Genomic DNA, 25459 nt, shown 5'->3' with positions numbered 1-25459 from the left:
TCTCATTTTGCTTTATGGGCCTGTCCAATCTTTGACTGAAGGGTGACCCTCAGGAGTGACTTCATTATGGAGCTGAAAGCGTGTCCAGAGGGCATACTTTCAGGGTTTCTCCAGCCTCTGTCAGGCCGGAAAGTCTGGTCTTTCTTTTTGAGTTAGAATTTTGCTCTGCATTTTTCACAAGCTCTGTCCAGGACCCTCTATTTAGGATCCCTGTCAAAGCGGTCAGTGGTGGTATCTGGGCACCATCTAGTTGTACTAGGCTCAGTCTGGTGGAGACCGTGGTAGATGTGGTCCATTAGTCCTTTGGACTAATCTTTCCCTTGTATCTTTAGTTTTCTTCATTCTTCCTTGTTCCTGAAGGGGTATGACCAGTGGAGTATCCTAGGTGGCCACTCACAGTCATTGCCAAAGATCCTGTCCTTGTTTCTAGGTTCTCTGTTTACTCTCTTGGCAAAGTCTTCTGATGAGCATAAATATTTAACTTTTAGGAGGACCTAGCTATCTAACTTATCTTCTGTCATTTGTGCATTTTTAATTTTATTTGATAGGCTACTTATGCCAAAATTAGGTCCCCTAGTTTTGACCATGTGTTATTTTCCAAGAATTTTATAGTTTTAGCTTTAACATTTAGGTCTTTGATCCATTTTGAGTTAGTTTTTGTGCATGGTGTGAGGTATGAATCCTCATTCATTTTTCTGTATATGGATATCCAGTTTTGCCAGCACCATTTAAAAAAAATTTTTTTTTATTGTGCTTTAAGTGAAAGTTTACAATTCAAGTCAGTTTCTCATACAGAAACTTATACACACATTGTTATGTGAGCCTAGTTGCTCTCCCTACAATGTGACAGCACATTCCTTCTCTGTACCGTGTAATTCCCATATCCATTCAGACAGCTTCTGTCCCCTTCTACCTTCTCATCTTGGCTCTGAACGGGGCCTGCCCATTTAGTCTCCTGTGTCTATTTGAGCCAAGAAGCACACTCTTGACCAGTATCATTTTATGTCTTTATAGTCCAGTCTAATCTCTGTCTGGAGTTGGCTTCAGGACTGGTTTTAGTTCTGCTACACAGAGAGTCTGGGGGGGTGGGGCATGTCTTCTGGGGTCCCCCCAGCCTCAGTCAGACCATGAAGTCTGGTGTCTTTACTAGAATTTGAGTTCTACACCCCACCTTTCTCCTGCTCCTTCAGGAACTCTCTGTTGTGTTCCCTCTCAGGGTGGTCATTGGTGTTAGCCGGGCACCATCTAGTTCTTCTGGTCTCAGGCTTATGGAAGAGTCTCTGGTTTATGTGGCCATTTCTGTCTCTTGGGCTCATATTTTCTTTGGTGTTCTTCATTCTCCTTTGCTCCAGGCGGGTTGGGACCAATTGATGCATCTTAGACAGCCACTTACTAGCTTTTAAGACCCCAGATGCCAGTCACCAAAATGGGATGCAGAACATTTTATTAATAAACTTTGTTATGCCAGTTGACCTAGATGACCTCTGAAACCACAGTCCCCAGACCCTTGTCCCTGCTACTCTGTCCCTCGAAGTGTTTGGTTGTATTCAGGAAACTTCTTAGCTTTTGGCTTAGTCTGGTTGTGCTGACTTCCCCTGTATTGTGTGTTGTCCTTTCCTTCACCTAAGATAATTCTTGTCTACTATCTAGTTAGTGAATACCCCTCTCACTCCCTCTGTACCCTTGTAACCATCAAAGAATGTTTTCTTCAGTGTTTAAACCTTTTCTTGAGTTCTTATAAAAGTAGTCTCATACAATATTTGTTATTTTGCAACTAATATCACTGAGCATAATACCTTCCAGATTCACCCATGTTATGAGATGTTCCGCAGCTACATCATTGTTCTTTGTCGTTGTGTAGTATTCCATTGTGTGAATATGCCATAATTTGTTTATCCATTTGTCTGTTGATGAACACCTTGGTTGTTTCCATCTTTTTGCTATTGGCCAGCACCATTTTTAAGAGAGACTGTTTTTTCCCCATTGAATGGACTTTGACCCTTTGTCAAAGATCAGCTGCTCATAGATGGATGGACTTATTTCTGGAGTTTTCAGTTCTGTTCCATTGGTCTGTGTGTCTGTCATTGAAACAGTACCAGGCTGTTTTGATTTCCGTGGCTGTGTAGCAAGTTTTGAGATCAGGAGATGTGAAACCTCCTGCTTTGTTCTTCATCATTGCTTTTTCTGTTCAGGGCTTCCTTTCCATATAAAGTTGGAGATTAGTTTTTCCATTTCATGAAAGAATGTTGTTGTATCAGGATTGTATTATATATAGAGATTGCTTTTGGTAGTAGTGACATTTTCAGTGTTAAGTCTTCCAATCCATGAGCATGAAATGTTTTTATGTTTATGTAGATCTCTTTTAGTTTCTTACAGTAGTGTTTTATAGTTTTCCTTGTATAAGTCTTTTATGTCCCTGGTTTTGCTTGTTCCTAGGTATTTTATCCTTTGGGAGGCTATTGTGAATGGTATTGTTTCCTTGATTTCCTTTTCAGAGTCCTCCTTTTTAGTATAGACGAGCCCACCTGATATTTGTGTGTTGATGTTGTACCCTGCCACTTTGCTGAATCCTTCTATTAGTTCCAGTAAATTTTTTATATAGTCTCTGGGTTTTTCTATATATAGGATCATGTCATCTGTGAATTAGGATAATTTTACTTCTTCCTTTCCAATTTAGATACCCTCTATTTTCCTCTCTTGCCTTATTGCTATATCTAGGACTTCAGTACAATATTGAATAAGAATGGAGATAAAGGGCATCCTTACCTCATTTGTAATCCGTTTTAATCTCTTTGTATGAAATATTAATTGACCTCTGTCTTAGTCATCTAGTGCTGCTATGACAGAAATACCACAAGTGGATGGCTTTAACAAAGAGAAGTTTATTTTCTCACAGTCTGGTAGGCTACACGCCCAGTTCAGGGCGCCAGCTCCAGGAGAACGCTTTCTCTCTTTCGGCTTTAGAGGAAGGTCCTTGTCATCAGTTTTCACTTGGTCTGGGAGTATCTCAGTGCAGGAACCTCAGCTCCAAAGGGCGCACTCTGCTCCCAACACTGTTTTCTTGGTGGCGTGAAGTCCCCAGCTCTCTGCTTTACTTCTCTTTCTTTTTATCTCTTGAGAGAGAAAAAGTGGTGCAGGCCACACCCCAGGGAAACTCCCTTTACCTTGGATCAGGGATGTGATCTGGTAAAGGTGCTACAGTCCCACCCTAATCCTCTTTAACATAAAATTGCAATCACAGAATGGAGGACAGCCACACAATACTGGGAATCATGGCCAGTGTCCTTTTGGAAGAAGATTTCTAGGCCTGTCTTCCAAGGCTCTTCTGGGTGAGTTCATATCACCAACCTTTCAGCTAGTAGCTGAGTGCTTAACCATTTGCACCATCCAGAGAGACCCAAGGGAAGGATACAGTATTCAAAAGCATAACAGAAGGAGTGTATGGTAAATGTTGTAAGACAGGTACAGTTCATTTCATTTAATGTATATTTACAATACATATTATTTGATATATACAGTAGGAGATTGAAAGATCAATATGGAAACAGGAGTTGATAAACTAAATTGATGTAGAGGTCATTACAGGCAACAAGAATAAAAAAAAAAAGTAAAAAAGCCACTGTTTACAGCTAGAGAATGGCCAGTAGTTTAGTTTGGCTAGAGTGTAGATACATATAGAAAAGTAGTGATGAGTGTGATTGAGGGGGGGCCTAAAATGCTGTGCTAATAGCCTGATATTCCGTATTAGAGAGTTGTTACATTAAAAGGCTTAAGCTGGAGGAATACATGACCAGAGCTATAGGAGCAGTGTGCCGAAAGGACAGGTAATGTGAGATGAATTAGAGGGAGAAAATGAGCATCGTTTTGAGCTTTTCCCTTCCCTTAATTTTCACCTTATTCTTTTGACTTCGAAATTTAAAGAATTGTATTTGGCTTTGATTCTCTTAGGTCAGAAATTTGGCAAAAGATTATATACAAATGTATCTGAAAAAAATTGTTTTATCTGTGGCAGAAATCAGCAATGCTAAAAATGAGAGAAAGGCAGCACTTTTTTTCTTGAATAATTTTAGTAATAAACTAGGTTTAAGTCCCTGTAAATACTTTTAGGTTAGACTTAGTTGTTTTGTTTCTTTAAATAACTTCAGTCTTCTCCCAGTTCTTAGGGGAAAAATTATATTAAAATAGAATTTTACAAATTTGTTATTCTGTAAATTTTTCAACAGCTTTGTCTGCCAGTAACTGAAAAAAATGAATTATGACAAAAAATAATAAATTGTAGACATATATTGACAGTTTGAGCTGATTGTGCTTAATTTGACAGTTTGCATTTTTGTGGACGCATGCTAAATAAAAGATATTTAGGAACAATTAAAAGTTAAACAGTACAAGAGGTAGTAAAACAAAAAATAAGTCTCCTCTCACTGGTCCCCTGTTCCCCTACTGTTCAGAGGCCACTGTAGTTAATAGTTTCTTTTATCCAACTGGGTGTCTAATAGTCATCTTAAACTTTAACGTGTTCAAAACTGAACCTTTTTTAGGGGGGTGATGGTTTGTTTTAGTAAGTCTGTTCTTCCCATCCGAGTAAATGGCTCCACCTTCTACCAATTTGCTTTGACCAAAAAACTAGCCTTTTTCGTTGCTTCTTCCTTTTCACCTATTCCCTATATTGAACATATTTGCTGCCCTGAACTTTCTGCCTTTAAAGTATATTTTAAATCTTGTCTATTTCTCCCCACTGTCACCACTTAAGTATACACCATCTCTTGCCTGCATTACTGCCGTAGTTTCTTGACTTGTATTTCTGCTTCTGCTTTTTCCTGCTGGAATCCATTTTCTACCCAGCAGCCAGAGTGAACTTAAAAAAAAAAAAAAGAGTACTTTAAAGGAAGTCAGTACTTCGCTGTTAGGGATTGAATTGCGACCCCAAAAAAATATGTGTTGTAAATCCTAACCTCTGTGCTTGTGGTTATAATTCCATTTGAGAATGGATTGTCTTTGTTATATTAATGAGACAGGATTAGTGTAGAGTGTGTTCTAAATCAGTCTCTTTTGAGATATAAAAGAGATTAAACGAGAAAGCGAAAGAAGTAGAGATGAGGGAAGAGAGATGCCAGACCGCTTGAAAATTTCCCAGGAGCAGAAGCTCAAAGAGCCAAGGACCTTCCTCCAGAGCCAAAAGAGACAGAAACCCATCCCTTAGAGCCAGCATCCTGAATTCAGACTTCTAGCCTCTTAAACTGTGAGAAAATAAATTTCTGTTTGTTAAAGCCACCCACTTGTAGTATTTCTGTTATAGCAGCACCAGAGAACTGAGACCAGCTTAAAACACTTCATTGGCAATTAGGCTGTGGAGTTTGGCTCTGTTCTTCATGCATATCTGCCAAACCATTTCTCACCTCAGGGCCTTTATTCTTGCTGTTCCTTTTATCTAGAAGCCCCCAGGTTTTTGTTTTTGTTTTTGTTTTTTTGTATGGTGGGCTGCTCCTTCTGTCACTTTCTCAGAGAAATTATTCTTGACTGTCCTTCACAGAACTTATAGTGCGTAACTTGCAGTTAGAACTTACGTATGCATGTGTGTTTGTGTGACTTGCTTTTTGTATGTCTTCCCTACCAGAACGTAAGTTAAGTGAGGACAGGGACCTTGCCTGTTAGTGTTGGTGCCAACACCTAACCCACCACCTGTAAGTACTTAATATTGAGCAAAGGAATAAATGAATAAATGAACACATGAATGGATTGATCCAGAATTTATTTGGTCAAGGAGTAAGGTTGAAATCCAGCTCCTCCCTACCCCGCAAATGTTCAGCCAGTTGTCTCAACATTCACTTACACTTTTTCCATCATTTTCAAGTGCAATCTTTATGGTATGTTAATTTCCCGATGTATTCGAATCTAATTTTTTGACTCTCTTCACTGCATGTGCTATTGATATAGCTATTCATCTCTTGATATCAAACTTCTTTATTATTGTGACTTAAAATCTGTTTTAATAATCTAGTAGGGCAAGTCCTCTGTCAAAATGACTTTCCTTTTTCTGAAGCTTCCAGGATTTTTTCATCTACTTATTTTTCCATAAAATATGTGGCATTTTAATAGTATAGTGGAATTACCATTTGCATTACTCATGTTTTGGTCACTTAGCATAAGAAATAAGTGAGCAAATCATGAAATTACTGGTTTGTGGAGAATAAGAATGGTATTCCTCCCATTTTTGGAATTAAAGGCTAAAGTTGGTAACATTACTTGTTTTATATGGGCACCGTAATATCCACTTGTCGCATCCTCCTGATTTCAGTTATGTCCTTTGCTCTTGCCAGGTCCCTAAATCTCTTCGTCACGATCTGTTTTTTCATGTAGGCAGAGACAAAATTTGTGCTGGCTTTTCTGTCTTTTCTTCTTGTGCATTGTCTGAGTATAAAAGTATTCTGAATTTACAGTCTACCATGAAGTCTCATCGATGCTTTGCGCATACTTAGAGGAGATAATCAAGAACAGGAAGCCAAGGTATCTCCCAGCCTACTTTGCAGACTTGTCACAACTTTCGTGTCTTCCAGGAAATGTGAACATATCTGGACTGTGTAAGAGTTAGTGATCTAAGGAACCTTCCTTTCTGCCTGTACTGAAAACTCCTGAGTGGTTCTGTGTGGTAAGGAATGAACTGTTGAGCAGGTAACTGTAACTTAGTAAAAATGCTTAGCGAAGTTGCTGAGGTAAGCAAAACACTTTTCAAATATGATTGCTGTGTAAATAAAAACTTTACATTTACCTTTGTGTCTTCCTTAAATTAGAAAAACAGAATCAAAGAGAAATGTATTCTAAACAAAGAATAAATTTGTTTTTTGTAATTGTTTTGTTTTTAATTAGTTATGGTCTTCAGTTGCTTTTTGGAGTATTATATCATTTATTTAGAGGAGCCAGGTGGCACAGTGGCTAAGTGCTCGGCTGCTAATCACAAGGGCAGTGATTTGTACCCACCAGCTGCTCTGCAGGATAAAGATGTGGCAGTTTGCTTCTGTAAAGATTTACAGCCTTGGAAATCCTATGAAGTAGTTCTACTCTGTCCTGTAGGGTCGCTATGAGTCAAAATCAACTTGACGGCCATGGGTTTTTTTTGTTGTTGTTGTCTTGGTTATTTATTTGGTGCAAGTTCAAAACTGAACGCAGGCTTTGGAAGTTTTATCTTTTTTTTCCTTTTCCATGAAAATATACATAGCAAGACATACACCATCTCAGCAATTTCTACATTATTCAGTGACATTGATGACATTCTCTAAGTCGTATACCCTTTCTTGCTATCTTTTTCCAAATCATTCCACAATTGACATAAACTTCATGCCCCAAGCAAAAATTCCCCCCCCCCCTTTTCCCCTTTCCCCTCCGTCCCATCCCTGGGACCACTAATAATTTTTGGTTTCTATGTATTTGCTTATGTCATACAAGTGAGATCATACAGTATTTGTCTTTTTGCAACTGATTTTGCGAAGCATGGTGTTTTGAAGTTTTATCTGTGTTATGATATACATCAGAACTTCTTTTCTCTTTATGGCTGAATAGCATTTCATTGTATTTATTTGCCGTATTTTGTTAATCTTTTCATCCCTTGATGGACAGTTTGGTTGTTTCCATCTTTTGGCTGTTGTGAAAGGTGCTGCACCATTGTTTCAACCTAAATATATCAAAATTATCTTTGATTTTTATGTTTTTAACCCCTTATGTACAAACTGTTACTGTGTTCATTACTGAATCCCTGTTGCCAAGTAAATATTTCACATGAATTTGAGTAAATACGAATATTTCTGTTATTCATCAGTATTCCGTCTCTACTCTTTTTTGCCTATCAAAAACTGTTTTATTTTTTTCTGCAAAGTCCAGTTCAAGTTCTTGACAAGAGAGTGATCAGATGGTTCAGAGAGGGTGAGTGAAATAAGAATGGAAGAATACCCATTGAATTTCACAACTGGAAGGTCATTTGGGCAGAGCAGTTTCAATAGATCAGGTGCAGACAGATGCCAGGTTACAGTAGGTTAAAGTGTGAATGAAAGAGGAAGTGGACCAGCAGTTTAGATGTGACTTTCCAAAAGGAAAGATTTGTTTTTAATATAAACTTGGACATATTTATATGTTAAAGGGAACTAATAGAGAAAGGGAGGTTGAAGATTCAGAAGATAATAAAATGCAAATTCTGAAAATTTAGTTTTTGGGGGGTTAGTCTTTATGAGAGGATGGGAGGCAGATTTTTCACTGAAACTTAAGAATGGGTCTGGATTCAGATAATTTTGTTTTTTAAGAGACAGGAAACTAATGGATCTCCTACTTAAAAACTATCATTTTCTCTGTGAAATTTGTAGTTGACATGGCCAACTCCTAAGTGACAGTGGGTGGTGGGGTGAAGCTTTTGGATAATGGTGGTGTTTGAAATTGCCTTTATGGAGAATGAGAGAGATAGTTGACTGTCTTCAGAGAAGCCTTAGGCAAGGGTTGAGAGTCCAGTTGAGGTTTAGTCGGACAACAGACTACAGGTGGTGATTTTTTTCTATAGTGCTTAGTTAGTGGAGGAGCTTTTGGCTGAGACGCAAGAAGGACATAGGTACCTGAGACAAAAAGATAACTGGACAGAGGAGTTGAGGGTGTGGATAAGAGAATAGTATTGTATGTATTCTGGGATCAGAACCAATTATCTTTGTGGATAGCTGGAAGAGGCTGAATTGTATTAGAGCAAATGGAGGAGTCAGGCAAGGAACTGGAGGTCTGGATGAAGACAAAAATAAAATAAGCTTAACAACTGGGAGGATAGAAGGTAGAAAAAAAAGAAAAATTAATAGTCCATGATAAATGCTTTTTTTTTAATGGGCATGAAGACTTATTTTGAAAATATTTTTGGACATCAGGTAGCGTGTACGTACAGATGAGAGCAGTGGTCTCCAAACTTTTATGATCTGGCTTCCCAAAAATGTTTGATTATTTACCTCCCTATATACGCATATTTATTTATAAATCATCATGTATGTTATAGTAGACAAGGGCCATAACAGAGTAGGTCTTATATGCAATAATAAGGACTTCGAATGGTATTCTCAGTATATGTTTCTGGGTTTACTTTTTAAATAGCGAACAGTGCTGTGTGTGCGTTTTATTGTCTACAGTTGTGGACACGTGTCTGTACAGTAGATTCTTTGAAGTATGATGGGCCAAAGAATATGTGCATGTTTAATTTTAACGATTATTACCAAATTGGCTTCCTGGAAGGCTGTGCCCACTGGTGTAGTATGAGAACTTTTCTCTCCAACATTGAGTGTAAAAACGGCGTGGGGGCAGTGTTTGACCTCCTGTAATTTTTAACTTCACAAGGGGGAAGGAGAATCGAAAGTGATAGCCCAAGGCTCATTCTTATGAAGCAGAGGTCAGACATGCCTCCTCTCTCCACCATCTGACACCAAACACCCCTCCCACGTCACTTGTTACTTCTCTGCTGGTTCGATAATTCATTGCGTTGGCCACACAGAACTCATAGACAATACTCATGATTATGGGATTTATTAGGGAAATAACAGTTACAATTCAGGCTCAAGAACACTGAGGATACAGTTCTATCAGGACAGTGTCTTCCCAGTTGTGCTCACAGGCACTTGGCTCCAGCCCTTGGCCGGTGCCCAGAGGTACTTAGCACTCTCTCTGGGCTGGGAAGCCCAGTACGGCATCTCCTGCTGCAGATCTCTGCCACCGCTTCTCACTGTCTTCAGGGTTACAACTTGCTCCCTCTCTTGGTCTTCTGGTTCCAGGAGCTTCTAAGTGCAGGGATCCCAAGTCCAAAAGGACCCAGTTGCCATCCTGGCTGTTTTTCCTTGGTGGTGGTGGGATCCTCTCCTTCCCGCCTTTGGGATGGCTCACTTCAAGCCCAGTGGGATGGCAAAAGTGACCAATCCCCTTGGTGGGCCACAGTTAACCCTGTTTGCACAGTCCCACCCAGTCACTTCAGTGAGAGTTACAAGACCATGGCGACAAAGGCCACACAAAAGCTATCCACCACACCTCACTGAGTAATGTCAGTCTTCTAATCTTTACATGTTGATATGAGAGAAACAGCATAGTTTTTTTAGTGTTATTATTAGTGATAAGTATCAAAGCTTATGAAATTTTATTTCTGATGAGCAATAAAATCTATTAATTGCATTTTGGTCTTTGTTCTGAGAAAAGACTGTTTAAAAAGTAGTTTTTTCAATAAGACTGAGGTTAAAGAGTAAGATGCAGTCTGTCCCTTGCTTGTATACATGAGGATTTAGCCATGTGACTTAGGGTCAACTTGTAATTTATACAGATTCTTATCCAGCGTAATGAATATTCTTTGAGCGCTTACTTGATTTTCCCATTGTAGGGGACTTGTGGATAATAAAGTAAACTGCTAAGAAACTATTTTTCATCATTATCTTTAAGGATTAGATTAGTATCTCAGGGTAGCAATGAAGACATCATAGGGTAAGGAGACGTTTGTGGTAGAGGTAGTTCCTAGACCCTTTTTACAGGTGAGATTTCCATATTCTTAGCTTATAATTTTATACTATAATGCTTCATTTGTTTATGATTTCTTCAACCTATACTATCAACTGTAAATTTTCTTTCCCCAAAAAGTTTTTGTGTTGTTATACATTTTCCTATACTGATGATAAAAAAAACACCCCAAACTGTTGCTGTCGAGTTGAACCTGACTCATAGCAACTTACAGGACAGAGTAGAACTGCCCCATAGGATTTCCAAGGCTATAATCTTTGCAGAAGCAGACTACCACATCTTTGTACCATGGAGCAGCTGGTGGGTTTGAATCGCTGACCTGTTGGTTAGCAGCCAAGTGTTTAACCACTGCCCCACCAGGACTCCTTACACCATTGATGATAGGTATTATGAAATATATGTAGAGATAAAAAGAGGAGCGAGCTACATTTAATTTTGCAAACAGTAAACTTTTTATCTGTGAAGGAGATAGTGATTTATTCTTTAATTTTGATGCTTTGGTCCTGTATTTTTTTTTAATGTAGGGAAATGATTTTATGACATGAGTAAGGGAAAGTTAGAAACTGCGTAGGAAGGTTAAAAATCTGGAGACTACTTAATGAGTAAGGCTTAACTAAATACTTTTTAGGTAGTCGTGAGTTTTACCAAGGTCTACCTCAAAAAGGGATTCTTTTTAAGATGCTGCTTAAGGGGGTTTATTGCTTATCCAGAAGATTTGACCTTGTGAATTGACTTATTCTTCTCCAAGGAACTTGAGAGAAAAGACAACGATAGCAGTTACATCTAGAGGCTATTATGGATTGGAGGATGAGAAGGGAACTGCATGTACTTCAACAAGGCGTCGGTCAACACCGCGAAGTTTGGCAGGCTTGACAAGTGGAGTTTTTGAATCTATAATGGTTCAAGTTTTGAGACAGGAAGAACAGCTGAGAGCAAAAGAAGAAAAAAGGTAAATGTAAAAAAAATAAAATAAAATAAGTTTCATGATGTTCAAGTTTCCAGAAATTACTTTCCAAAGAGTAGATGTATAACTTTTGTATGCCCATACCAAATTTCTGTGATCGTTTTAGTAGTGTTCCAAAATACATTATCACCAGAGTATGAATTTGTGATGATAAATTTCAAGACAAATTACTTTAAAGCTGTATAAAAATAATTTTTATAAAAATTTCAGAATACTTTCTGGATTTTTAGAAGTATTCTAAAATGAATTACAAATTTTAAATTAGTGGAATTTTATATAGATTTGTATAGCTTTAGACCTTTCTGTAGTCTACAGAATCATAAAAACCAAACCAAACCCGTTGCTTTTGATTTCGACTCATAGTAACTCTACAGGACGGAGTAGAACTGTCCCATCAGATTTCCAAGGAACAGCGGGTGGATTCAAACTGCTAACCTTTTTTGGTTAGCAGCTGAGCTCTTAACCACTGCGCCACCAGGCCTCTTGTAGAATTGTAGACCTTTAAAATTAGGAAGAACTCCAGAGATTATATAGTTCAGGAATGACAAAAAGGTTTCACCTTTGCCAGTTTCTCCATAGGTGTTAATTTCCTAGATGACTATGTTTACTCTGGGTTCATTGAGAAAGAGCTCAATTAGTGATACCTTCTAGGGTTTGAGAACATAAGTGATGGTGCATATAACTTTTTTTATTTTCCAAATAAGGGCTAGGTCTCAGAGAGGCTAAGTGATTGCTCAAGCTTCTATACTGACAGAATGAAGACTGGTGATTTTTATACTGAATCAAATCTCCGACTATGTTAGGACTGATTATTGCTGTAATAGGGAACTGCTAATGCTACTGAAAGACAATTTATAATTATTTTGTTGTTCTCATAAGGATAAATATAGCTTGCTTTGATAGTTGTAGGATTGGAACTCAGCCTTGACACTAACATCATGATTTTCATAGCAGTGATTACTTGGGAGCCAACTGTGAAGTGCTTTTTTTCCCTGTGCAGAGCCTCATAGAACTACTTCTGCTTTATGAGTGTTTGTGGAAAGGATAAAGATTGATCTGACAGTAGTATACAATAGATTGGAATAGGAGAGATTGGAGAAAAGGAAGGTTTGTAGAAAGAAGGTAGTGTAAACTAGATTTCTGTTGCTGGTCACCTAGAAATAGGAAGACCTAAGATTGTTCTGGGAACAATCAACAAGGCTTAGTACCAGCCCTGCAATTTATTGCCACCTAGCTGGCACCTTAATGTTGTGGCTAGATGCCATCAAGTCAGTTCCAACTCATAGTGACCCTTCGTACAACAGAACAAAACACTGCCTGGTCCTGCGTCATCCTCACAATTGTTACTGTGCATGAACCCAGTACTGCCACTGTGTCAGTCCATCTCGTCAAGGGTCTTCCTCTCTTTCACTGACCCTTGTACTTTACAAAGCATGATGTCGTTCTCCAGGAACTGGTTCCTCCTGATAACATATCCAAAATACACGAGACAAAATCTTGCCATCCTCCCTTCTAAGGAGCATTCTGGCTGTACTTCTTCCAAGATAGACTTGTTCGTTCTTCTGGTAGTCCATGGTATATTCAGTATTCTTCACCAACACCTTAATTCAAAGACATCGGTTCTTCTTCAGTCTTCTTTATTCATGTCCAGCTTTCACATGCATATGAGGTGATTGAAAATACCATGGCTTGGGTCAGGTGCGCCTTAGTCCTCCAAGTGACATCTTTGCTTTTTAACACTTTGAAGAGATCTTTTGCAGCAGATTTGCCCAGTGCAGTACATCGTTTGATTTCTTGACTGCTGCTTACATGGGCATTGATTGTGGATCCAAGTAAAATGAAATCCGTAACAGCTTCATTTGTCTCTCTGTTTATCATAATGTTGCTTATTGGTCCAGTTGTGAGGATTTTTGTTTTCTTTATGTTGAGGTGTAATCCATACTGAAAGCCATAGTCTTTGATCTTCGTCAGGAAGTGCTTCAAGTTCTGTTCACTTTCAGCAAGCAAAGTTGTGTCATCTGCATGTCACAGGTTGTTAATGAGTCTTCCTCCAATCCTGATGCCCCGTTCTTCTTCATATATTCCAATTTCTCGGATTATTTGCTCAGCATACAGATTGAATAGGTATGGTGAAAAGATACAACCCTCACGCACACCTTTCCTGATTCTGATGAACACCTTGTTCTGTTCAGATGACCACCTCTTGGTCTATGTATCATGTTTCCTCATGAGCACAATTAAGTGTTTTGGAATTTCCGTTCTTTGCAGTGTTATCCATAATTTGTTATGAACCACACAGCCATAATCGAGTCTTCAAAGGGCCTTTCCACTGTTCTGTCAAGCCAGCTGCTTCAGGATGTTGGGACACATAGTAAGACCAGTGAAATCCGTGAGCATGGAACCATTGCTGCATTTCCATTTGCTATGAAGTGAGTTGCTTGATCAGAGGCAGTGATGTGTGGAATACCATGATGGTGGATAAGGCATTTGCTAAGTCCCTAGATGTTAGTTTTGGCAGAAGCATTTCATGCAGGGAAGGCCACTTGGAATCTGAAATAAGTGCCCCAGTAAAAATAAAATGCTGCCCCCTCCATGGTGGAAGCTGTCCAGTGTAATCAACCAGCTACGAGGAAGCTGAGTGATCACCCTGGGGAATGGTGCCATATCTGGGACTCAGTGTTGGTCTCTGCCACTGGTAGACTGGGCACTTACTAATTACTATAGCCAGGTCGGTCTTGGTAAGTGGAAGTCCACGTTGGCTGAGCGTCACCTTCATCCCTGCCACCATGGCCACTTTTCTTCATGAGCCCAGTGGGCAGTGACAGGACTGTTTGGGGAATGGGGCTGACTGGTACCTGCAGAAAGTGTCATCCTATCTACTTGATTATTAAAATCCTCCTCTACCGAGCTCACCCACTGATGAGCGTTCACATGGGACTCAAATATCTTCACTTCTTTTGCCCATTCAGACCTTGTCACCACGTTTTTAATCATGTTCCTTCCATGTCTCTGACCATCCAGCCAAACCATTGACCATAGCTCATGAATCAGTATAAAATTACACATCTGGCCGTTTCTCCTTCTAAGCAAAATGAACAACCAAGTGCACTGTTTGAAGTTCTTCCCACTAGGAGGATTTCCTTTCACCACTTTCCTTTAGAAGTGTCACAGAAAGGGACTGTAGTGCTACAGCTGTCCAGTGCCTGTGTGTCACACAGAACTGTCTGTACACCAGGCCCAAGTTTTCTTAGTCAGCTGATTGTAGGGAATGCCCCACGAGGCCTTAGGTGCAGGCTGGAGAGAAAAGGTTATGTAGCAGGAGTGAGTTCCAGGTGTGTTTAGGCTACTTCCTGTAACTTATTTGTGCCTTCAGGATTTGATCAAACCCCATCTTGTATATACCACATCCATTTGATGGTGGAGTGCTGTTGTGCACGCCCAGCTTTATAGGTTATTGGATCAGAGAACACCCAGTTCATGATGGGTAGCTCAGGTCACATGGTAACGTGGTGGCCCACGGTCTGGTAAGGTCCAGTAGTGAGCCAAAAGCTGTTTCTCAAAAGCAGGGTAGTTTTCTGTAAAGGATGGCAGGGCTTTGTTCCAAAATCCTAAGGGCTGTGCTGTGATTCACCTGTAGGGGCCTGTCAGAGGCTCCAAACCCCATCTCAACCTGCCACCAACACTGAAGGCACCGTGGCATCTGCCAGATCATATGGCCCAGTGGCAGGACAGCTTGCACAACAGCCTCGACCTGTTGCAGGGCCTCTTGTTCTGGGCCCTGCTCAGAACTAGCAACTTTTCAGGTCACCTGGTAAATGGACTGGAGTAGCACACTCAAATGAGGAATATGTCGCCTCCAAAATCCAAAGAGGCCCACCAGGCATTGTGCCTCCTTTTCAGCTGTAGGAGGGGCCAGATGCAACAACTTATCTTTCACCTCAGAAGGAATATCTTGACATGGACCACACCACTGGACCCCTAGAAATCACACTGACATAGAAAAACTCTGATTTTTTTGTGGGATTTGTTTCCTACCCTCTCACATGCAGATGTTTTTCCAGTTCAGTCTAGAGTAGTTGCTCCTTCTTGCTCACTGAATCCAATCAGCCTGATATTACCAATATGATAGTCCACTGTGTTGTTTTATGGAAGAGAAAGACAGTCAGGGTCCCTGGAGACGAAATTGTGATACAAGGCTGGAGTGTTCATATACCCCTGAGCAGTATAGTGAAAGTTTATTGCTCACCTTGCCAAACTGAAAGCAAACTGCTTCTGGTGGTCTTCACTAACAGGTATGGAGAAAAAAAGGAGCCCTAGCACAGCAGCGGTTAAGCGCTCGGCTGCTAACCAAAAGGTTGGTGGTTTGAACCCACTGGCTGCTCTGCAGGAGAAAGATGTGGCAGTCTGCTACTGTAAAGATTTCAGCCTTGGAAACCCTATGGGGCAGTGCTGCTCTGTCCTGTAGGGTCACTGTGAGTCGTCAGTGGGTTTGCCAGGTGAGTAGCGGCACACCACATACCAGGGGATGTGTTTATTTGCTCAGTAACTGAAACTACGTCTGGAAGAGCAGCTGCAGCGGAATCACCAGGTTAAGTGTGTGATGTTTCATCCATTTTCTGCATATGCCAGATAGGTGAGTTGAATGGGGTAATGTAGTGGAAATCACCACTCCTGTATCCTTCATATCCTCAAAAGTGGCACTAATCTCTGCAATTCCTTCTTTTGGTTTACTGTTTTCCTACATAGAGACAGTTCTTGTGGCTTCCACTTGGCATTTCCTGTGATAATAGCCCTCACTCCACAGATCAGGGAACCAATATGGGGATTTTGCCAGTTGCTGAATATGTCTATTAAATCTAGAGTGAACTTTTCAGAATGCAAATCTGATCGTGCTACTCACCTATGCTATCACCTCCCGTCTTTCCAAAACAAAACAAGCACACAACAAAAACGAATTGCCTTCCAATTTATAAGACCTTGCTTTCACCTTTTGGCATCTCCCTACCCCTCTAACTTCTTATATCACCCTCTTCCTTGTTCCTGATATTCCAGCCATGGTGTCCTTCTTTCCTTCTCTTCAGTGCCAAGAGAGTGTTAACTTTGTGAGCTTATGTAAAAGCAAGTATAAAATGTACCAAAAGTGGTGGACCTTTTTTTTTTTTTCTGACCTCTAATTGTTTTCTATAAGATGTCTAAAATAACCATGATATTCTTTTATATTTGAAAATATAATAAATACCAAAATTTGTAAGGTTCCAGGTAACTAGTGGAGCAGGCACATTTACTGTCAGAAAACAATAAATGTCTTTTGAACCTATTCCAAGATTTCTTTTGAGTACTCAGAAGGAGAATGTGACATTTAGGCAGCAACATGTGGCAGGATATATGGGAATGCTAGACAAAGCCTCCCTTCCTGTGTGTAGTTACCCTAGTGTCTGTCACAATACCTGAAATTCTATCAGTCTGTCAAGTCTATCAATCTAATACTCTAGCAAAAGTTAGAGGATAATTGAGGATATAAAAACCAAAAACCAAACCCGGTCCCATCGAGTCGATTCTGACTCGTAGCGACCCTATAGGACAGAATAGAACTGCCCCGTAGGGTTTCCAAGGAGCGCCTGGCGGATTTGAACTGCCGACCCTTTGGTTAGTAGCCGTAGCACTTAACCACTACGCCACCAGGGTTTCCTATTGAGGATATAGGTATTGTAAATTTAGACCTGGATACCCCTCACACTGCCCCCCAAAAAACATACACACACAAATGCAAACCTGTTGCCATCCAGTTGATTCCAACTCATAGCGACTCTATAGGAAGAGTAGAACTGCCACACAGGGTTTCTAAGGAGGCCTGGAAAGGGACTTCGAAATCATTAATCCATTCAAGAAAGGTCATGTTGGAAAGACAGAGGGTGCCAGAGATCATATTATTGTAGTTGTGCTTTAATGCTGGGAATAGACTTAAAAGAAATTTAAAACCTTTGGCATAAGAAGAGAAAAATGTTTCCAAACTGTTAAATAGGTTAAAATACTTTTTTTTTTTTAAACAGAAATTCAAAACCAGCTAGATAGCAGCATGCTGAACAATTCCAGTCCATATTTTAATATGGTAACATTTCAGTTATCTGATGAGTATATAATTTTTAGCTGATCACTTTTTTCAGTCACAAACCTAAAAGTACAATATTTAAAAATATTTAAGCTCAACACTAGGTCTGTGATTTGTGATCTGTTCCAACATAAGAGAAGGGAACTACATTTTAATTTTTATACAGTAGATACTCTTTTTGTACAGAGTATGCCATTAAAAGTAATGGTTTCTTAAGTCATATTGACAGAAGCTGAAATCCTGGCTTTGCTTCATTGTTACCTTTGTGTGAGCAGTATTGGAAACCAATGTAAAGGAGATGACAGGTAATGGTCTCTTGAACAAGAGCAGTGGTGAAAATAAGGCTTGGTAGTCTGGTTTTCCCTGGCTACCTTCAGATAAATGCTGTAGAACTGCAGGCAGTCTTGGGGCTGATTGGTGTAAGGAGGCACTGTTGATTTAGGAGCCAGCAACAGTACAAGTCAAAGTTTTTGGAAAATTGGGTGAACGATAAGGTGAATTTGTAGATGGTGAAATAAATAGTCATTAAACTAATCACTACCGTTGCTTTCTGTTTGTAATGGTGACCTTGAGCCATTAAGGAAAGACTAGATTATATTTTGTATATTTGTTTACTAAGCAGGATAGTATATAATACATTTTAAGTAATTTTTAAAATAAAGTTGATTAAAATTGAAGTTGGCTTCCCTGAAGTAAGCATCTATTAACTAGAATATGGTATTAACAGTAGTCGTGATAACTAAAGTCTAAAAAAAAAAAAAAATTATATTAAAAATATTGGCTCTGTTTACTGTTTTTACAAGACTGTCTTTATTTTATATATCTGGATAATCTTATTGTTACTTTATTGATTTGGAACTCTGGAGTTAAAACATGGAAGTTGTTTAAGCAGCCTCCTATGTATATATAAATGTTAAGAGTTTCTATATTTTTGCAAAATAAAAAATATGACTTACGATTAAGTGATGTATTTTCAAATCCCATATAACAGAATAACAGTGACGTAATGAAATAGATGTTTGTCATTTGTGGACACCGAGCATTTTTGAAAAGCTTCCCTACGTTTTGGCAATTTCCCATATTACAAATCCTGACTTACCAAGGTAAAAAAAAAAAAAAATTCTCATAACCACTCAGAGCTAAGGTAGAGGCATGTGACCAGTCATACACTTCTCACCTGGGTTTGCATGGGAGCAACATGGGTGGCAGCCTTGGACTGGGGAGTTTATCTTTTGGCAAAGATAGTAAGTAGTGAGCAGTTCTGGTCGTGCGAGGACAACAGTTGTAGAGCGTGTGTTGCCCATTCCTACTATCATAGGTGTCAGGGGATGGTGCCAGTCTCGTTTTTCCTGGAAAACTCCCCAAAGGGTGGTTGGGATTGTTTCTGGCTTCATAGCTTCTAAATTGGCTCTTGGCCCTTACAGAGCTTCTCTAAAGCTCCCTAATAATTTCAGATAAATTACTTTTCTGCTTTAATTAGTCAGAGTAGATTCTGTTGACAACTAAACAAGAAGCTTGGCAGATATACTTGATATGGTTGACCTTCCTCAAATACGATATTCTGTTGTATTATTCATTTTAGAATATGTAAATAAATACCTTGCTTTCCTTTTTCATGATACCAGTTTGCATACATTGTTTGTTGTTTCCTCAATTAATGGAATATTTTGAATTAAAGCACTTAGGTATGAGTTAGGTATAATTGTAAACTCTTTGACAGTGAGGTCCGTGCGTTCACATCTTTGTATTCTCACACATAGTAAGCATTCAGTAAAAGTTTATTAAACTAGTAAAGTTAGGATGCTTTATAGTTTTCTAGTAAGGCTGTTCACTCATTGCATTGTTCCTGCTAAGTTACACATGACCAAAATAACCTTAGGCACAGCTTCCTGTTATATTTCACACAGTAGAAGGTCAGCGCTTCTCCAGGCCAGTAAGGAGCAACATTAAAAATGAGACCTGGCTCAGAAAAAAAATAAAAGTCTCTGAACCTCTCCTCCCGCCCCGCTCACCACCCCCCCCACCCCCCACCCCCCCCCCCATTTACTGTTGCTTACCTTTTTTTTTTTTTTAAATCGGCAAATGTGTTTTATGTAACTGTACTTAGGCGATCTTTTAGTACTCCCCCAACACTGAAGGGTTAATCTTTGGGGCTAACATTTTAGAAATATATACCACTGTACTTCTGAACAAAATTTTAAATTGAGACTAACTTTCAGAGCTGACATACTTACTGTTTTCTCATCAGTCCTTATCAGCAAGATGTGGTTTGCTTCAGCATTTCTTTCTTTTTTTTTTTTTTTAATAATTTTTATTATGCTTTAAGTGAAAGCTTACAAATCAAGTCAGTCTCTCACATGAAAACTTATATACACCTTGCTAAATACTCCCAGTTACTCTTCCCCTAATGAGACAGGCCGCTCTCTCCCTCTACTCTGTCTTTTCATGTCCATTTTGCCAGCTTCTAACCCCCTCTACCCTCTCATCTCCCCTCCAGGCAGGAGATGCCAACCTAGTCTCAAGTGTCCACCTGATCCAAGAAGCTCACTCCTCACCAGCATCCCTCTCCAACCCATTGTCCAGACTAATCTATGTCTGAAGATTTGGCTTTGGGAATGGTTCCTGTCCTGGGGCAACAGAAGGTCTGGGGGCCATGACCACCAGGGTCCTTCCAGTCTCAGTCAGACTATTAAGCCTGGTCTTTTTATGAGAATTTAGGGTCTGCATCCCACTGCTCTCCTGCTCTCTCAGGATTGCTTCAGCATTTCTTAATGTAGTATTTTTTTTTTTAATGAATTACATTTTAAGTGTTAACCAAGTTTTTAAAAATGGGTAGATTATGAACATTAACTCTAGAGCTTTTAGGCAGATTCCCATCCCCTGTTGAGAACATGACTGAAGATCAGGGGAGGCTCACAACCCAGGATTATTCTGCCTCGTGCTGGCTCACACTAGACCAGACTTACTTTCTCCTTCTCACGCATCTTCAGTACCTGAATCTGAGGCTAGATTCCATCAGCCTCTCTCAAAAGATACAGTTTATAGGGAATAGCAGTCTGAGTTGCAGCACTTGAGTAACTTCAGGCAATGTACACAGATGGCAGCGTCACACCTAAACTACGTCATGGCCCATCAAGGCATCTGAGCCAACAGAATGTGTGTATTATTCCATTACCTGATTTTTATTTTCTCCCTCTTCCAAGAGTAAGCCAGTTGGTGCCAACTCTGACCTATTAGGCAAACTTTATGTACTCTGGCTTTTACATTAACCCAGTATATAAACTTGAGAAGTTATCTTCTCACCCTTCTCGGTCCTTAGTGTCCCACTTATGAGTAGTTTCTGAAATCATGGTACTACTAAAAGTTGTTTATCACTGCTTTAGATAAAAACAAGTCCATAAATGTTCTTTGGTTCTCCTCCAGCAGCTCCTTTGATTTTCTTCCTTACGCTAACTTCTCTTTCACTTTGACAGAAACACATGACCCTCTATCAGGACAAGAAAGTATTTCATTGACATTAGTCATTGCTTCTAGGACGGCACTGGTTTTTTTTTTTTTTTTCTAGGATCCATAGATTCCAAGATCCTAGAATCTAGTATTTGGTGCTTCCTGGCACCCTAATCCCATCACCTTTGGGAAAAACAAGATGTCATACTTTAATTTTGAAAAGAAAAAACCTACCATAAGCACCATGTATTGTACATACAACCAACAAGAGGGAATTTCTAGACTCAGAGTCTGAGATATTTCCCTAACTAGTGAGTTTACATTGAACTCATAAGCAGAGATGATTGTGACAAAGTTTACCAAAATCAATTTTTTGTGCCAAGCATAGTAATTAAGCCCAATTTTTAATGGTAGATATTCTAACAGATACAGTTTCCTATAACAAACTTTTAAACAAGCTCTGAGTTACATACTGTGGGAAATCACTATAACCCCTTTTGCCATTGTTAGCAGAATATTGAAGAAGGCATTCCTTCCCTTCTCGATGTATAAGGTGTAGAGAAACTCAATTTCATGGCAAGATACAGAGTACATAATAATTTAATGTAAACAAGATCTTTAGTTTTAACTGGCTGATATTCCTTGGATTTTTAAAAATTGATGTTTAAGAATTTTTTTTTTAATGTGCTGCATAGTTTAAAAAGTTGTATAGACTAGTAAGCCTTATAATAAAAAATAGCAGTCTTCTGCTTTACCCCAATTCAGCTTCAATTTCCATGCCTCAGAACTGTCCACATTTAACTTGTAGCTTTTTTTTTCACGTAATTATCTCCACATTTCTAGATCGCATGCTTATATTGCTATCTCTTGATTTTTCAGTTTGGTATTATCTATTGACATCCAGCTGTGGAAGATGAAGATTTAGTTCTCTTACGGCTGTTTTCATTGATTTGTTACGTAAAAGTTAGGTGCTCCATTTCTGTTCTTTAAGTGGTTATACATAAAATTAAAAGGCTAACTAGTATCTCTACACACTTCCTGAACAATACTTTAGAATAGTATTTTAAAAAACTCTTAATTTGATCTCTATTGCCTCATCCATCTTATATGTTGTTGATTAATATTTTAACTCTGCCTTATTTTTATACCCAAGCTAAACATTATTACTGGGTTTTTTTGTAATATGTTTGCCTATATGTATTCCCATGATTAAAAATTCATTTGTTTTCCAGTCTTATATCTTAGAACTAACTACTTTCTGCAGTCATTTTCTTTTTGAAATGCAGACTTCAGAAGTATCTTCTCTGTGCATTTCCATTTGAATAGCTTTTGCTGCTGTCTTTAAGTTCACTAATCTTTTCTTCAGCCATGTCTAATCTGTCATTAATCTCATTCAGTGTATATCATCTCAGACATCTGTTTTCATCTCTAGAAGTACCACTTGGATCTTTTTTGTATCTTCTTTGTCTTATTTAGCTTTCCAACTACATGGAATACAGTTGCAATAACTGGTTTCATATAATTGTTTGCCACTTCTAACATCTTGTCAATTACAGGTCATTTTTAATTGGTTGATTTTTTTTTTTTTCTCAGTAGGGGTCATGCATTTCTGCTTCATTATATGCCTGGTGATTTTCATTTGGATGTCAGACATTGTCAGTTTTACCTTGTTGGGTGCTGGATATTTTTTAGCCCTGGTGACACAGTGGTTAAGCACTTGACTGCCAACTGAAAGGTCTACGATTTGGAATTGACTAAATGGCAGTGGATTTGGTTGGCTTTTTACATATTCTTGAACTTTATTATAGAATGCAGTTACTTGGAAAGAGTTTGATCATTTTGGGTGTTTTATGATTCATTGCAAGGGTCCAGAGCAATGCTTAGGACTACTTGATCAACTAATTTGTTGTGTCTGTTATATAGAAAACAAAAAACCAAACCCATTGCCATCAAGTCAATTCCAACTCATAGCGACCCTATAGGACAGAGTAGAACTGCCCGTAGAGTTCCCAGGGAGTGCTTGGTGGATTCGAACTGCTGACCTTTTGGTTAGCAGCCGTAGTACTTAACTACTATGCCACCAGGGTTGTTATATAGTAAGATAGTTACAGTGTCACCTCTCTGCCGGGAATATAAAAGTGGGCTTGCTGTATAAAAGAGAATTCTTGGTATTTGCTAAAATCGTGTTCTTTCTGAGTATTTGTCTTAACAGATTACAATATGATAAACCAAACAAAAGTCAAACCTGTTGCTGTCCACTTGATTCCAACTCACAGCGACCATATGGGACAGAGTAGAATTGCTCCATAGGGTTTCCAAGGAGCGCCTGGTGGATTCAAACTGCTGACCTTTTGGTTAGCAGCCGTAGCTCTTAACCACTATACTACCAGGGTTTCTTACAATATGATTGTAGGAAAAATAGTCAATGTCATATATTTGTAAGTTAGAGCCCAAGAATAAGTCACTTCTCAATTTTTTTTTTTAATGCAACTTTTCAAGGCAAGATATCTTAATTATGTCGCTGTATCAGAAGTTCCACAAGTGGGTGGCTTTAAAGAACAGAAATTTATTTTCTCATAGTTTAAAAAAAAAAAAAAGTTTAGCAGTCTAGAAATCAGAATTGAGGGCATGGCACTAGGGAAGAGTCGTTTGTCTATTTCAGCTTCTGGTAGCTGGCAGTCTTTGGAGTTCCTGGGCTTGTAGATCATTTCCTTCCATTGTGACCCAATAGTGTTGGTTTTTTTCCCCATTTGTGCTTGCTTGCTTCTGTATCTATGCTGCACTTTATATCACTCAGAAGTGATTAGGACACACCCTACCCTGATGTGGCCTCAATGAGTAGTAAATAGAATTTTATCCATGGGTACCAACCCATTGCCATCAAGTCAATTCTAACTCATAGCGACCCTACAGAAATAAGTAGAATTGATCATAGGGTTTCCAAAGCTATAATCTTTAGGGAAGCAGACTGCGACATCTTTCTCCCACAGGGTGTCTAGTGGGTTCGAACCACTGACCTTTCAGTTAGCAGCCAAGTGCTTAATCACAGCGCCACCAAGGCTCCTTTCCATGGGTATAGGGGTCAGGATTCCAACACATATTTGGGGGGGGCACAATCCATAACAGTAGGGTTCTCACTCTTACAAAAAATCAAGAGTACGATAGTTATATTTTCCTTTTTTTTTTTGTTTGTTTTTCTCATTTCTTTTCTAAAACTTTTATATGCATTAATTTCTTTCATTAATAAGTTTTATTGAGATAATTCACATACTGTACAACCACCCTTTCAGAATGTAAAATTCAGTGGTTTATAGTATATTCACAGAATTGTGCAAATCATCACCACAGTCAACTTTAGAACATTTTCATCACCCCTAAAAGAAACCCTATACCTGTTAACAGTCTCCCCATTTCCCCCTAACTCTCCTAGTCCTAAAAAACTGCTGATCTGCTTTCTGTCTCTAGATTTCTGGGCGGTTCATATAATAAATGGACTGTTAACAATGTGTGGTCTTTCATGACTGGCTATGAGTCAGAATTGACTCAGTGGCAACGGGTTTGGTTTTTTGTTTCTTCTTTCACTTGGAATAATGTTTTCAAGGTTCGTACACATTGTAGCATGTGTCATTTGTATCATCATGGCATGTCCTTCTCTTCCTTTATTGCTGAACATTAGTGCGTAATATTCTGTTCCAGTATACTACATTTTTTAATCTCTCCATCATTTGATGGACATTAGTTTGTTTCTACTTTTTAGCTATTACAAATAATGCTGCTGTGAATATTCGTGTGCAAGATTTTGTTTAGACATGTTTTCAGTTTTCTTGGGTATGTACTTAAGAGCAGAATTGTTAAGTCACGTAGTAACTCTTTAATCTTTTGAGGAACTGCAGTGGATGAGAGTTCTAGTTTTTCCTAATAGGTGTAAGGGGGTATCTCATTGTGGTTTTGATTATTATTTTTCTGATGACTAATGAAACTGAGCATCTTTCATGTGCTTATTGTTCATATGTATATTTGCTTTGGAGAAATAGCTCTTCATATCCATTGCCCATTTTTTTAATCGTTGCCCATTTTTTAATTCTATTAGTGTTCTTTATCTATTTTAGATACAAGTCTCTTATTAGATATATGACTTGCAAGAAATTTCTTTAGTTCTTTTGATTGTCTTTTCATTTTCCTGGTGGTGTCTTTTGAAGCACAATTTTTTTTTTTTAATAATGTTGTCCAGCTTATGTATTTGTTGTTTTGTTGCTTATGTTCGTGAGGTCATCTCTGAGAAATCATTGACTAATCCAAGGTCCTGAAGACTTATGCCTATGCTTTATTCTAATTAAAAAAAAATTATAATTAAGGTTTTATAGTGGTGCTAGTAAAGAAAATTTTATGGAACAAAGCACCTATAATCCCTCCAGTCTAGGAGTTACAAATTT

General features: G+C 38.8%; 1 protein-coding gene across 5 annotated transcripts in view; it reads left to right on the top strand.

Moving 5' to 3' along the window:
* KIAA2026 (KIAA2026 ortholog) overlaps positions 1 to 25459 on the top strand; it is a 99214-nt gene that overhangs the window by 16724 nt on the left and 57031 nt on the right. For 3 of the 5 annotated variants that reach the window (XM_049896768.1, XM_049896767.1, XM_049896771.1), the window contains exon 2: positions 11255 to 11455. The exons of 1 other annotated variant lie outside the window; for it this stretch is intronic. In XM_049896768.1, coding sequence (XP_049752725.1) covers positions 11255 to 11455 — 201 coding nt within the window. Of the gene's footprint in view, positions 1 to 11254; positions 11456 to 11611; positions 15967 to 25459 lie in introns of those variants that run through there. One more of the 5 variants, XM_049896772.1, reaches the window with a different exon arrangement.

This window comes from Elephas maximus, chromosome 9, assembly GCF_024166365.1.
Source record: "Elephas maximus indicus isolate mEleMax1 chromosome 9, mEleMax1 primary haplotype, whole genome shotgun sequence".
NCBI classification, from domain to species: Eukaryota; Metazoa; Chordata; class Mammalia; order Proboscidea; family Elephantidae; genus Elephas; species Elephas maximus.
Note: the sequence above shows the minus strand (reverse complement) of the source record. Positions and strands in the feature narration are given on the sequence as shown.